General features: G+C 40.6%; 1 protein-coding gene across 1 annotated transcript in view; it reads right to left on the bottom strand.

The window, feature by feature from the left end:
- Window positions 1–14,605, bottom strand: part of TTBK1 (tau tubulin kinase 1) — an 86,677-nt gene extending 72,072 nt beyond the window's left edge. The window contains exons 1-3 of the mRNA XM_042877267.1: window positions 14,583–14,605; window positions 10,658–10,816; window positions 3,065–3,212 (exon numbers count right to left, since the gene is read on the bottom strand). Of these exons, the coding sequence (XP_042733201.1) occupies window positions 3,065–3,212; window positions 10,658–10,765 (256 nt within the window). The 5' untranslated portion in view covers window positions 10,766–10,816; window positions 14,583–14,605. The remainder of the gene's footprint in view (window positions 1–3,064; window positions 3,213–10,657; window positions 10,817–14,582) is intronic.

The following is a 14,605-nucleotide window of genomic DNA, read 5'->3' on the forward strand; positions in this document are numbered from 1 at the left end:
AAGTAATAAAAGAAGGGCTTGGCACTAAAATAGTACTCTTCTGATAGAGAAGCTGTATTTGTGCAGAAATTTCTTTTGCAGACGTGCCAAACAGTTCCTGAAACAGCTCCTGAATTTGTCACAGGCAAGATTTTCACCACTAACAGGATAATTCCCTATTAACTGTCTTAAGAAAAATAAGATCTTTTTGTATTTTTTTTAAACTATTACTTTATTATCTCTACACTTACAAACTACATACTATTTTCTTATTGCTTTACACCACAAAAGTTTACTATTGTAAAAACTTTCCATTGCTGATGTGGCTCCTAACTCTCCATAACGCTAACTAGCTCAGAACTGCATGGCAGCTTTCTTCAAAAGTTTTTTGATGCTGTGGATAAGCTTAGTCCTGCTTATTCCTTCAACTATGGAAGGGACAGATCAGCCAGAGATAATTAAGCCCAACAAAAACGACAAGTGACTCCTGCACTCAGGTCTGGTGCAGATTAACAGCAAAGAACTTTACCTACAGCAGACAGAGTGTAAACACGCTGCGAATCCAAGTAACAACAAGTCCAGTGTTTTAGTTCTGTGGCCACTGATTCTGCTATTAGCTATGACTGCTGGAATACCATCCTGCAGTGAGGATTCAGATAGTTTTTTTAACACGTTTCATTCACGGTCTAGAAGGGTACTGTTGCTGGTATCTCCCAGACAGTATGGAGACTGGGAAGGCGAGGGTGATCCAGGATCCTTGCAAGTAACAACAAAAGCCAGAAAGGATTTTATCTTTGGCAAAGACATTGTACCTAAACAAATAAAAAGTCTTATGCAGCCAGAAAAATTGAATCAACTAGGATCAGAACAGAACGACTCTACAGGGCTTTCCCCTTGCTTTTCATCTGGAAAAGCACAAACTGACAAACATCTACGGTAGTATCACCATCTCACTCTCTTCCACCAATTGTTTGCCCAAAGTCAGTGCCTCCTTTTCTGAAAGACTTCACACCTCTCCTCAACAGCTCACTATGAAAACATACACAATGCATGATTCCCAAATCTCTCAACCTTATTTCTTATTTTAACTTGATAATTTATTTCAGTAAAGCATTTGGGGATTAACCTTGAACCAAAAAAAGCTATATTCTTCACAGAGCAGTTCGATTTGTGCAAACATGGCTGAAGTAATTTGTCATTCTTAAATGCCAGATAGCTGATGCATAGTCACTTATGCTGCTTCTGGTTTTTTTGTTCCTTAATACTTGCTAATTGGTTTCCCAGTGAACTTTCCTAGTTTTCTGTTCCCACCCCTAAATTACCAAGATCACGCTGCATACAATTCTGGCTGCTTTTCAAGCACTTGCTATTTTCAACAACATACGCTGATGGAAAAGTACATGTGTTAGTCAGTTCCCTGAACATTTTATGATGTTAGCTCTGATTTGGTATTTTCAGGTCATGCTTTTTAAGCATTCCCTGCTCTGGATATAGTATGCATTGACATTAGCCAGCATAATAGCATCCTTTCTCATTATTCCAATAACAAGCCGTTCTACACGGTCACACTGCTCACTCACTTGAGAGCAGTTCCAAGCATACAACCAAATGCAAAAATCTAAATCTCTGCTTTGCAGGTTCTCATTACATTGCTTTCAGAACTCAGCCACCTGCTCTGCTGTTCTCCAAGAGCCTCTGCATATCCAGACCAATCACATATCACCAGCAATAATCTTTTAATGATCTGGGTTGATTTCTTCTTCACTTTCATCCCCTTTCCCAAGCATAGAAGTATCTATTATAATAAAGCGTATTCCAAAAAGGCTTTTATCAGTCCTCATCCTGTAAAAGCTCAACTATGCAAAACTAATGCAAGTCACTACAGAGTCAGTGTGACACAGACATTAACCCATATTTGATAAGACCTGTAAAAGTTACCCCTGTACAAAATCTCCAGAGTTGATTGGATTAGAGGGTGAAAAGGTACAAGCACTGACATAGGGCCACAATACCTCTGAGCACGAGACTTAGTGATAAGTACACAGCTCACTGTCTCGTGAGAAGACATTTCTCTGGCTCAAGTGCAAATCCTGCCAAAGAAAACACATCCTTTCATAAAAACTGTACCTGCCACTAGCTGCCTTTGGCCTCACCAAGAAATCAGTATAACTGCACTTTTGCAGACAGGAGTTCTCAGCTTCTCAAGGGCAGACTTGGAAATTGTTTCCATCCTCCCGCAGCTCTCAATTTCTAGCAGAAGAGCCCTTGCTATATCCTCAACCAAGAGCAAGAGCAACTGCTGCACTTTTTGCACTTATCTACTACTGAACCACTTTACATGAAGACTCCTTCACGCTCAGTGTTTTAGACACAACCACCGTTCCAGTCCTTCAGGAGCAACCATCTAACTTTACTTCTTAGTCAGACATCACTTGCTTTAATAAGTATCACCTAATCAGTATTATCTAATCAATACCACTAAAGAAAACAGACTAGTGTATCAATAACTCAATTTTAGTCCCCCCATTATTATTTTAACTTAGTGAACAAAAGCAGCTCCTATAGTTGGAACCCATTTGAATAGGACTTTGCTTTGCAGAATGCAGTAATTTTCTGAGTTACATTTTTTAACATAACATTGCAGGTTTGTATGGTACAAGGCAGAGGATATAGCTACCACTGACTAGTTTTCAGGTTACCCAAGAAAGGCATTGGTCACACTCTGGTAGTAAAGGAGGAATAGCTAACCACTTTCTGAGAATAAGTGCTCATTAGAAAACAACCAAAGGAGGCAATCTCCAAGTAGAGATGCTTCCTTTTTGGCTGCCAGCCCTCAAATGAGGTTACGGTGGGGTGAACCCAGGGTTCACTCCTTCCATTCACACAGGTGAATTGCTCACACCCGTGCTCCCAGGGCTGGCCAAACTGCCTCACCAGATGCTCAATCACTGGTTCATGCCATGACCTAATGGGTATATAAAGTAGATGAAGAGAAATTTATGAAAAACATTTGCAAGTCTGGATTATAATAGTTAACGTGCACAGTGACCTCTATCTTTGAGTTCAAAGAGCTTTCTTGCCTTACCTTGCAGCTTCTTCAGCACAGCTACTTCCATCTTGAGAACTTGCTTGGGCTGCTGAGCTGATTCCACCTTCAAGGCCACATTCTCCCGGGTAAGCAGATCCATTGCCTCATAAATCTCCCCAAAGCCTCCACCACCGATCTTCTTCAACTAGAAAAGTACAAGGAGATTCGGTACAATGCACAAGAGAGATGGCAACAAATTGTCTCCCACAGAGCCAGGCACTGGCTTCTTTAATGCACAGGCAGGAACAAATTCAGCTCCCAGTCTGTGCTGTGCCTGAATCCCTTCAGTGCACAGTTAGGCAGAAGTCCAGCTGCCCACTTGACTGTGCTATGTATAAATTTTTTGCTGCACAACAAAAAACAAGCTCTGCAAGTGATGACACGTGATACATACAAAAGCAAATGGTAAAGCCTATTATGCCAATAATGTTCTTGCCAAAAATCAAAGGAAAGACCCTTTAAGGAGATAGCAGAATGATTATGTAGAGTGTGAAAGATAAAAACTGTCATTCATCTTCTGCACACTGATCTCTGCAGTAAAACACAACTACAGTGGCTGGAATTAACGTTTGCAAGTAATAAATAAAAATAAGTTTGAACCTCATTCGCAAGATGTTAAATACAGAACTAAATACTACTGGAAGTTTTCAGATGTTTGACCTGCTCTGCTAGTGAGGCTACTTCAGTGTCATGTTTCTGAGAACTGACAACTGCACTAACTCAAAGCAGTCCTGCACAAGCCACAGGAACTTCTCCATTCTGATTCTCAATCTCTAGTTATTATTATTTTTTAAGCTACATCAAATGAAGCTTTTTGTGTCTCTAAGCAAAACTAAGCACTGCATCACAATACTACCATCTCCCTACCTGGAAGCTAAAAAAAACTGAAAGCTAAAGATGCCCAGGTTTCAGCATATCTGATCTGCACCCACTTTATGTAAGTTATTTGCTTGTTCTAGAGCAGTCATCCACTCAGAGCACAAGCTGAGCTTTTCCTGGAAAGTGATTCCTTGATTTTCCTTCTGCTGAGACTTGAAAGCATATGTACATATAGATATACATATGTATGTAAGACAGACTCCTAAAGTGTTGCAAATGTCAGTGTATTTGCCAGGACAATTCCTTTACTTTTTTAAAAATTTCTGTTTCTCTTAGATGTTTAAAGCACGCTGTGTTGTACAGGAACAACTTCAGGTTTACAGCATAGCTAGACCAGAGCTCCTTTGATCCACTTAGCACTTATTCTCTGAACCTAACCACAGCCCATTTCTTCAGCATTCCGCATGCACTGTGTTTGCAGCTGCTCTGGAAGCCCTGAGGACTGCTCATTTCCAAAAGCAACAGTCACATCTGAAGAGAAAAGGCAGCTTAAATCAGCCAGACACTCAAACATGTATCTTACACAATGTTTGATGAGGTTTAAATGATGTTTTTGGATGTTTTCTGCATCACGTAGCCTGTCCTGTGCATCTGTCCAGTTTGATAAATAAAAGTTCCAGACTCTCAAGGGCAAGATTTTCTTCACAAGGTGACCAAAAACATTTGCTTTCCTGCCCCCCAGGTCAAGAAAAACACTTCTACATGGTAGCTGGTACAAGAGACTGTAGTACTTTTAGGATTAATACCCTAAGTATTGTCTCTGAAGTTACTTCTGGGTAACCTTTTGAGAGTTGCTATCTGGAGCCATTCTTCTTCTCTTTTCCCTTGTTATTTTTCCTCACAACGTTCTGCTGAGCTGCACAGGCATATTCAAACAATAAACATCCCAATATCTAGGTCAGCACATATTCATAAATTATTATAGTGCAGCTCTACTTCTACTTGGAAATTCATACAAAGTGAGCTGGCTATTTAAAATCTTTCAATCAAATGAATGCTACATTCAGCACAATAACACGTCAGGTAATATCTCAGTATTCAGTACATGGGATCTTCTGTTCTTTGGCATATTAATGACAAAGAAGATGAAGAAAGAAATAGCAAAAGCTGAAGGTGGCAAAAAGTTTATTTGGGACCTGGGAGGACCTTGAAGGAAGATGGGAGAAGTCTCAGTGGGAAAATGCACATCATCATAAACAAAAGTCGTCGGTAATAAATATAACATAGCAGGATTGAACAGGAGACACAGGCTACTCAAATGTCTTGCCTGGTTGCAAATTCAATAAATTGATCTTACAAAAAATACCTCTGAGCCAGCACACGAAGATCCTTTTCCATTCACTGGCCCCAACATGGACAGTCCCCAGTAAAGTTGTCAAAATGCAAAGCTATTACAGTGTGAATGGAACAGCACAGTTATACAATTAAGATAGCAACACTGTAAGGATCTGCAGGAAGGTCTTGTGTACAATACACAGCACTGAGCACTTTGCTGTTAGAAGCTCCTTAAGAGGTAGAAGTGGTTCACTTCAGGACTAAGAGAATAACTGTGAGCCTGGGAAACTAAGGATGGACAAACTAGACAGCCTAGGACTGCTACCTCAGAAGAAACAAAAGAAAGTGTGTATCAGAAAAGCAGATTCAGGAGGAAAGGTTCAGGTATTAAGACTGCTCACCTGGAAAAACAAATGAATTAGAAGATGCATGTAAGTCTATAGAGCAACAAATGCAAGACGATGTGAGATTAAGACAAGTTTCTTCTGAATCAGAAAGCTGATTTTATACATACATTCTAGTCACTCCTTTATGGAAATTATCCTCTAGCATACTTTTCCCAGCACACCAGATGGTCCTGCTCATCACTACCAGTACTGCCAACCTCTTTGGTCTTTCAGCAACATCCAGAGGCAATCAGCAGCCATTTCCTTTTCTCTGTTAGTGAGCAAGTTGTTATACTGCAACTGAAGGCCTTAGCTGAGATCAAGAGGTTCCATGCAGGCATCTCCTTGTTGCTTGGATAATCTATGGAAGTTCACTGCCCTAAGGTGAATTCTACACAGCTTTCTGCTGGACACGAATGAGAGATGGACATATACCATTCAAGAAAATAAATAGGGAAACTGTTAAATACAAAATCAAGAAAGAGAAGGGAACGTCTAATGAAAATCACATAATAGGTAATCACGAATCACCCAGCCCATGCCTTACTTCCCAGGGAATAGTTTAATCTCATCCTTCTTCTACCTTTCATCAGACCAACTACTCTTTAGGCTGAGGTCAGTAGCAGGATTATTTCTACCGAAATGCAAGAGCCTGTATGGAAGCTATGTATCCATGTTTGAGGAGCTGAGTGAACAATTCACCCACCAAATACAGGTATCTATTTTGACTCAGACAGCTAAAGCTAAGTCAGCTGCATTTCAGACATGCTTACAGTCCTTTCAGTATGCCACCAGTGACCACATCACCATTTAGAACATTGCAGCACTTCTTCCATTTTCTAGTCTTCATGACACATCAAGCCCTTTGGTAAACTGTTACCAAAAAGCCATTCTGCTTGGTGTAGCAAGCTCTGATGAGCAGGTTCCAGGAATTCCCCAGACTGGGCTTCTCTCAGGACAACCAACACAAAATTTCTACATCCCAATTGAGCAACCCAATACCTAAAGCCCCTCTGGACATGTCAGCAGTTATACAAAACACAGACTATTCCCTTTGAAGTCTCCTTTATATATCCTTAACATTTTGGATTTATCCAGAAAGATACTTGCAACAAAATCCTTCAGAACCTAGGGGAAAAAAAAAAAAAAAAAAAAAAAAAAAAAAAAAAAAAAGGAAAAAAAAAGGCCTTCCCACTAAGCAGAAAACGTACTCTGGCAGGAAAAAAAGTACAGGTCCACTGGGAAAATGGAAAACTGCACTGTTTCACAGAGGGACAGGCCAGAATAACAAGGCAATCCTCCAACTCCACCCCATTCCCCCCCCCCCCAGAAACCAAAAATAGCCTTTAATTACAAATTTGATCTTTTATTTAGCAAGTGAATAAGACATCACTGTTCTAATCAAAGTCTGCCTTCCAAGGATATTATATACGGATAAGACCTTCCCAGGAAAAGAGATGTTCAGTCCCAGTGTCAGTGGCAAGGTCAGGAAGCAGAACATGAGCTCTTAAGACAGAGCGAAATACCAAACTGAAGGCCAGCGAACTCAGCCAGGGACAAGGCTGTCATCCATATGCTTCAGATGCTGCCAAGGGCAAACAGTAACTACTGCATCTACCCGTTAGGAGTACTTCTGTGGTCAAGTCTGCAACTCTTACAGCCCATCTCAACAGGCCAGCTCATCCAGAAATGGCAAGCAGGCTTCATCTGACTTAACAAGAAGTAAGAAAGAATAGACTGATATTCACCAAACTCTCAGAGTCCACTCACCTAGGAGTTGCACTGATCTCAAGGGGTAACTAACTCAGATAAAACATGCACAAACTGAGAAGCCACCTAGACACCTAGACTTAGTTCTATATACAGGCCATGTTTTAGTTCCCATCCTTGAGTGTAGCAGCATACATCAGAAAGAGCACATTCGGATCAAGTCATCCTGTGCGGCCTCAGCAAGAGTTGCATGGTTCTAGCACCATTCAAGTTTCATCTAGTTAAAACATCTGCAGGTAAAGAATGATGACTCAAAAGACTACTTCTTCAAGTCCCTAAGTTTTGATGAAAGGCACAAGTACTCCCTGTCCATTCCTTTCTCCTAAAATAACAACAACAAATCATTGTCAGAAAGCCAAGTTTTACTCACTTGGAGCAACGGGAAAATGAACTACTGCCAAGCTAACTGCAGAGAACTAACATCTTCATTTGTCAGAATTTGTCACCAAGCATATAGGAAGAGAGGACGAAAGGAATTCAAGGAATACATTAAACTGATCTAAAATAAGAACTTGGCTCAATACTGGAAGAGTGCCAGCGCTAAGAAGCACAAGGTTCAAGCAGATGCCCAGCCAGAGGTAGTCACAATGGGAGAACAAATCACACAAAAAACCTTCTGGCATCTCGGCCCCAGTGCCACATAAATATGCCACACACCTGCTTGAGCAGGAACCACTACTCACAGCAAAGCTCTGCCTGTCCAGGTTGCATGCTGCGTGTTAAATTCAGAAATGCCTATGACAAAAAAAAAAAAGAAGAAAAAAAAAAAAAAGCTACCAATAAACTACACTCACTTAAGGAACACCCCCTTTTTTAATGTGTAACTTGCTCCTATGGTACCCAATCCCTTGGGCCAACAGAGGTATATTTCTGCCAGACTACTCTGAGTCCCATGCAGCTCTCTGTTCTGACTGATCACACGCTGACACAAGGCACACCAAGGGGACAGCACAAAAGAGCTGCCTAATGGGCATATACTCTTGAGGGGCGCAGCAATGACCATGCAGTGAGGGCTCACAACACAACTGAGTTAACACAAAGCAAAATACCATGGGTGAATCAGGATTTCTCAGTGCTATTTCTGGCCTTAAGCAAATGATGCAATTTCTCAGACACTTCAAGCAGAGTCATGATCTCACTGCAGTATTTAAGAACAGTGTAAGCTAGCACTACAAAACATGAAGGGCAGTTATTCCACTTGGAGTTAGTTGTTGCTGGCAGTACACCTGCATGTTTCTGTATTTCCTGAGGTAGAGTAGTTGGTAGAGCTTCTAGCTTTCTCCATGCTCACACAATAATAATAAAGCCACTGAATCTTGTGCTTAGTGTCAACAGAAATTCAAAACCAGTTTGAAATGTTTCTCTAGGAGCATAACTGGATATATTTTAGGCTTCTAAAGAGTCCTGCAGCATCCATGAACAAAGTTACTTGGCTTGGACTGTGAAAGAAAAACAGACACACACACAAAAATATAATAATTTGTAGAAGACATTTTAGCACTCCCAGCCAAGAAATAGAACCTTGAGGCTTGATGAACTGTAGGAATGGCACAAGCCCAAACTAGCTAGTGTCCAGAGGAAAGGGCAAGAGTATCTGTATCAATATACTCAAAGGAACAGCTAGCATCAGAACTGCATCTAATGTCAGCTTTGCAAAGTATGTGTATCAATGGATCAAACTGTAAGGTCTGAGGAAATCTCAGTCTGTGAGATAGACCGTTGGCTAAAAGCTGCAAACAGCACTTCCAGAGAAGTCCATAAGCACAGAACAAGTTTCAGATCCCATACGTCAGTTGGCCTCCACATGCATCAGCATTCCAAAACAAATGTACGTGCCCCAGCCAAAAGCTGCAAGAGCACAGCAAGGCTTCCCTGCATTTGCTCCGGAAAGCTTTGGGAAGGGGTGGGGGGTTGTCTCTGTTTTGATATCTAATTGCAAAGAAAATAGAGATCCTCCATCTGCTCTCAGGAAGCATGGAGATTGAGGAGCAGTTCGAATTGCTTAAAAATAAATAGACTGTTAGGGGATAAGCCATGAAGGCCGTGGAGAAACCACAAGCAAAATGCTAGGATAAAGAGAGGTAGGCAATGGGGGAGTAACAGGAACAAAGCAAAGTGTAACTTCTTAAGAGCAACAAAGAGATACAGGCAGGATGTAACACTAACAAAGGATGGTATCTTATCTGCAGTGGGCTGCTGAAAATAATCTATCCTCAACATGGAGCTGAAGCCCAGTTCTGAGTTTCTTTCATCCTCTGCTATCTACAACTCACTGCAAAACTCAGGAGGCAGCTGTGCCACATCTGGTCAGCACAGAGAAACTCCTTAGTGCTACTACTACAAATCATCTGCAGTTCAAACTAGAGAGTTTTGTGCAGTGAATTTAATGATTCAAACACTGCCAGTATTTCAAGTCAGAAATGGACACAATGGCACAGATGTGATTTTAATTAACATTTAATCTAACGTTTAATTAGATTAATTAAATTAACATTTAATCCTTTCTTTGTCTGAGGTGATGATATAATGCTACTTCCACCCATTCACTCCTAGGCACCTCACTCCAGCAATAGAGAGAAAGCCTTACATGTAAAAGGAAGTACATCCTCTTACATCACCCAGTAAAACATTCCTGACACAGATACAACAGCAGTAAGGAACACAAAAAGGTGAGTTCAAATGGCAGTCGTGCCATTGATATTAAGATCTGCAGCCACACAACGTACACACAAGATGAAATGGCTCCTGAATGGCTACCCCATTCAGCATGCACACTAGAGAGGACAGCTGACTTACAAAGACCTAGAACTCTTAATATGTGAGGATGTAATTTAAAAAGTGCTAGAATAAATTAACATCAAAGTTTACCAACAAGCTAATTATGGAATTTCTGACTTTTGAAGTAGATTACATTATAACCTCAAGCATTTGCTTCTGAATTATCTTTTTGTAATGTAATTTATTTATAGGCACTTTTCTAGTATTCTTTGCCAGAATAACTCGAAATCCAAATTTCTTATTAAAAGATGACTCAGACAGCTGCAACAGTTCAATCCTAACTAAAAACCCCTGGCAGCTTTAGTCTTCTAAAAATACCAGATAGTCAATATTGCTCTGGTGTTTAGAATATCTTCTTTCAGCATCTTACTAAAGCGTTAAACCATACCATTCCACAGTTGCTTGTTGGAGCCCAGGACTAACCAAGCAAGTTTCTATACTACTACAGGAGGAGGTGGTCTTCTGGGGCCACCAAAGGAAGCACAAAGGCAGAGCTACTCACCACTTTCCAGCGATCTTTGACCACATAATTGGCCGGAAGGATGTCGACCTGCTCCCCTCCTCCACTCATGTTTGGTTCGTCCTTGATGACTGCTGCTAGGCACTGCATTTGCCAGCCAGAGAGTATTTTAGTAGCTCCCAATTTAAATGAGCCATTTATCTGAGGAAAAAAGCGGTGGAGGTAAAGAATGGTAGAATTAATACAGGTTATGGCAGAAGTACATGCTACATTTTCACAGGCTTTGCTTACCTGATATGATGATATAATATTAATTTTATAATATTATTAATTATAATTCAGAACCAGTCTCTTAGGAAAGAAGGCTAACTCACCATACAGATACCCGAGCTCAATCCATGCATACACTTGGCAGATGCAACCATGCTTCAGGTCAGCAGCACAAACTAAAAAGGTGATAGATACCAGCTATACCATGCAGGAGTCCAGTGCTCTTGTGCCTGACAGCCAAAAAGTCAAGGAGAATCTAATGCCAAATGCTGCAAGAGCTGTTACAGTTACCCAGCAAAAGGGTCTTGCTTTAAGAGAGCAGCTGCAACACGGGCAGTTTTTATGGTTTTCATTGGATGGCATCCAACACAAATCAGATGGGTTTGCCAGGAATTGCATTCAATAAGCCTAAAAGCATCTCAATAGGGTTGAAGGGCCTTTAGAGAGCCAGGATTAAAGATACTGTGATGAACAGCCAAGCAAAGAACATGGGGATGGTTAGAAAGGGCTTCAGCCATCTATAAATTAGTCCTCCTCATAGCATACGCACTGCTAAAAATTATCAAGTAAAGATATAGAAAAATATCTTATTGCTATGGTGTTTACATTCTACCTCATGCCTCTTTCCCTGCTTTTACAGGAATCTCCAGATAGCCTACACCAAAATTAATTTTGTTTTATTTTTTTTTATTTACAATTCTTCTATAAAATTGACTTTCAGATACACGTTAGCTCTGCCCTAGAAGAAAATTAATTTGAAACAGGACAAATAGATTATCTTCTTAATGCATTTTGTCTTTTTGTCTAAGATTCTTTGCTTGCTTTAGAAGTAGGCCAGGCTGCACAGATCTTTTATTAAGCTTTCTTTGCTGTTCTACCTTTCTTCCCTAAAGATACTCCATATTTCCCTTCCTAAAAATGAGAGCTACTGCAGCACTCTGACTGCAAAGTTAAATAAGTTCAACACCATAAATACTGAACGAGAATGAAAGATCACCACACTTCTTCAGGCCAAAAAAAAATGAAGAAAGTCCCCATTAAATTATGAGCTCAAGTAGAGAAAATTCCCCAGCAATAAAAGGACCAAGAAGGAAGGACAGGAAGCGACCAGCAACGCAGTGTGCACAAGGAAGAGGCAGACAGAAATATGTCACAAGTCTCAAGACACAGAGGATGATCAAACATGAAAATATACGCAACACCTCAAAAGAAGATGCTGTTCTAGAAATAGAACATAACTGTGGAAGAACCAAGCAGCAGAATATAATGCAGTAAGAGGGCTTTTGTGAAGTGTTCATACAATCCAACATCTGATACGAGTGCAATCAAAATGATGAAATAGGAAGGAAACTGAATTATAAAGAAATTTCAGAAGAAAAGACGCTGTGAAATACTTTGAATTCCCATAGAGTCCTGCGTCTGTATGGGGCAGCAGCTCTTTCAGCCTCCAGCTATTGATGGCAGTAAGAAACTGGAAAAGTCTCCACTGAAAAAAATACACACTGTGTTTGGCAGCAGAACATTTTTTTTTCTTACTCCTAATGAGCAATTCTAATGCCATTCCCAAGCCAGAACAGTGGAAGTGATCCAACCCATGACCCCTATGAACTCTGCATGTGCTGGGAGGCAGGAGCACAGTACCTCACTGCAGGCTGTACAGGACAGAGAATCTCCCTAAAATCCTTCCTGGGGCTGGCTGTTCTTTATTACTTAAATAAAAGACATTTAATTACATGTAATTTAAAAAGTCAAAAGTCTGTCCTAAACCCTTAGTGTTACAAGAATACAAAAATGCATTAACATAGCTGTACAGAGATGCAGGTACACGAAAGTCTCTCAGCATCCCTCAATGAGGGCAAGCACAGCACAGTGCAGCTCTCGCATGTAGGCAGTACAGAGTCAGCTGGAGCGCCACAATGGGGGGTTGGCAGTAGCAACAAAGACAGACAGAAAGGAATTTGGGAGCTTTACCCAGTTATGCATTATTTTTCACTTGTTGGAAGCAATATTCCTAAAAACATGGGGCATGATGCATGCACTGATGCCACATGCACATGAGAAGTTTTTGGTCTAGTAAGCAGTGGCAGGAAGTAATGTGAAAGAATAATTTTAGAAGAGAGACAGTATCCATAGCTAGGCAAGACAGAACTGCTTGCTGTGGTACTGAATATACCATTTTTCTTTATCAATGTTATACTAACTGCACAAAAAAACCCACAACAGTATGTTTGTCATTCAAGGAGTCCCAGAAAGCTTTACTGGCTTTGAAATAGAATAAAATCCTCCTGAGGAACTACCATGAGTAGCAGCCATTTGGTGATAAAGAATTACATAGCAAAGTTTAGATACGCTTTGGTACAGCCACAGTGGTGCAGCCAAAAAAAAAAGACAATTTAATTATAGCTTGAGACAAATTTCAAACTGTTTTAGATGGCAGAAGCAGCACAAAACGGTGATAACGTAACAAAAATCTGATCCTGAGGCAGCATTAACACTGCAGAAACAAGCTTAGGCATATTGACTGAGGGTTTATCAGGGTAACATGAAGCACTGCCTACAGCCATAACAAAAAATACAACACACGTTGATCAAGATCTCCAGAAGCATCCCAGAAAGGGCCAAAGAAGGGGCAGAAGTTATGTTTTCTATGCAAAGATAAGTGTATATGTGGTATGCAGTATTCCACCCCCCAAAAAATTAAATACAGTGTAAATATTGCTTGTCCAGCATCTAAGCCTGTTGCCAGCCCCTTGCTAGGCATGAATTTGCTGGTGTAGCTACGGAAGTGAGGTGGTGAAAGATGGTCAGTGGGCTGTACCCAACAGACAGCACAGAGCACCACCTCTATAAGTTAAATGAGTGGGGACTCACTGAACTTACCGGGACCTGGAGCAGAGATGGAAGGATAATAGTTCTCTTAAGTTCCAGTAAGGATGTTTCTGATTCCAGTGGTAACAAAGTATGTGAGCTCTGAAACATCTTTGTCACGTTCAGATTTAAGATGTAGAAATTACAGAATGCAAAGGCACATAACTTGGAAGACAGTAACTGGGAAGACAAAAAACTTTCAGATTGTCTTCTTCCTGTAGGAAATGTACTATTTTCCAGGAAACAGTTGTATCCATATCCCAAGAAGAGAAGGAAGAGCGCTGAGGAAGCCTAAGACACTGTGAAACTGGCTTCCTAGAAATAGCATATGAAGCAGAATGAAAGCAGGTGTGAGAAAGAAACAGTGACAATAACAGAACTGTCTCTTGGCCAACCTCAGCATCCAGAAGTGTGAAATCAGCTCTTGCTTACTGCTGTCTCTTCCAGCCCATACTGGAGAATCTGTAGTGTTTTATAAATTTAGTCCTGGTCCTTGAAAAAAAATACATATATCCAAAAAAAAAAAAAAATCCATGCTTAACAGGCCTCACTAAGTATTCTGACACACTGATCTGCTATATGTTCCTTCTGTTTGGCATCTAGGCAGCTCTAGTGAATAGTACACGTGGTTAAATGGTCTTTTTAATTTTAAGGCAGCTTGCAAGAAAACTGATGTAATATAGCAGCAATTACTGAACTGACATGAACACGTAGACCAACAGAAAAGCGTGACTGTGGCAGGCACCAGTAGTAAAATCAGGAGGAAAGTCTGCATGAGAATTATTTCAGTGCAGCGCCCAATGTTGTAACCCATCAGGCAGAGCCTTACATCAAATGCATCTCCCTGGTTCA

Source organism: Lagopus leucura, unplaced genomic scaffold (genome assembly GCF_019238085.1).
Source record: "Lagopus leucura isolate 7727_CA_CO unplaced genomic scaffold, USGS_WTPT01 Super-Scaffold_73, whole genome shotgun sequence".
Classification (NCBI taxonomy): Eukaryota; Metazoa; Chordata; class Aves; order Galliformes; family Phasianidae; genus Lagopus; species Lagopus leucura.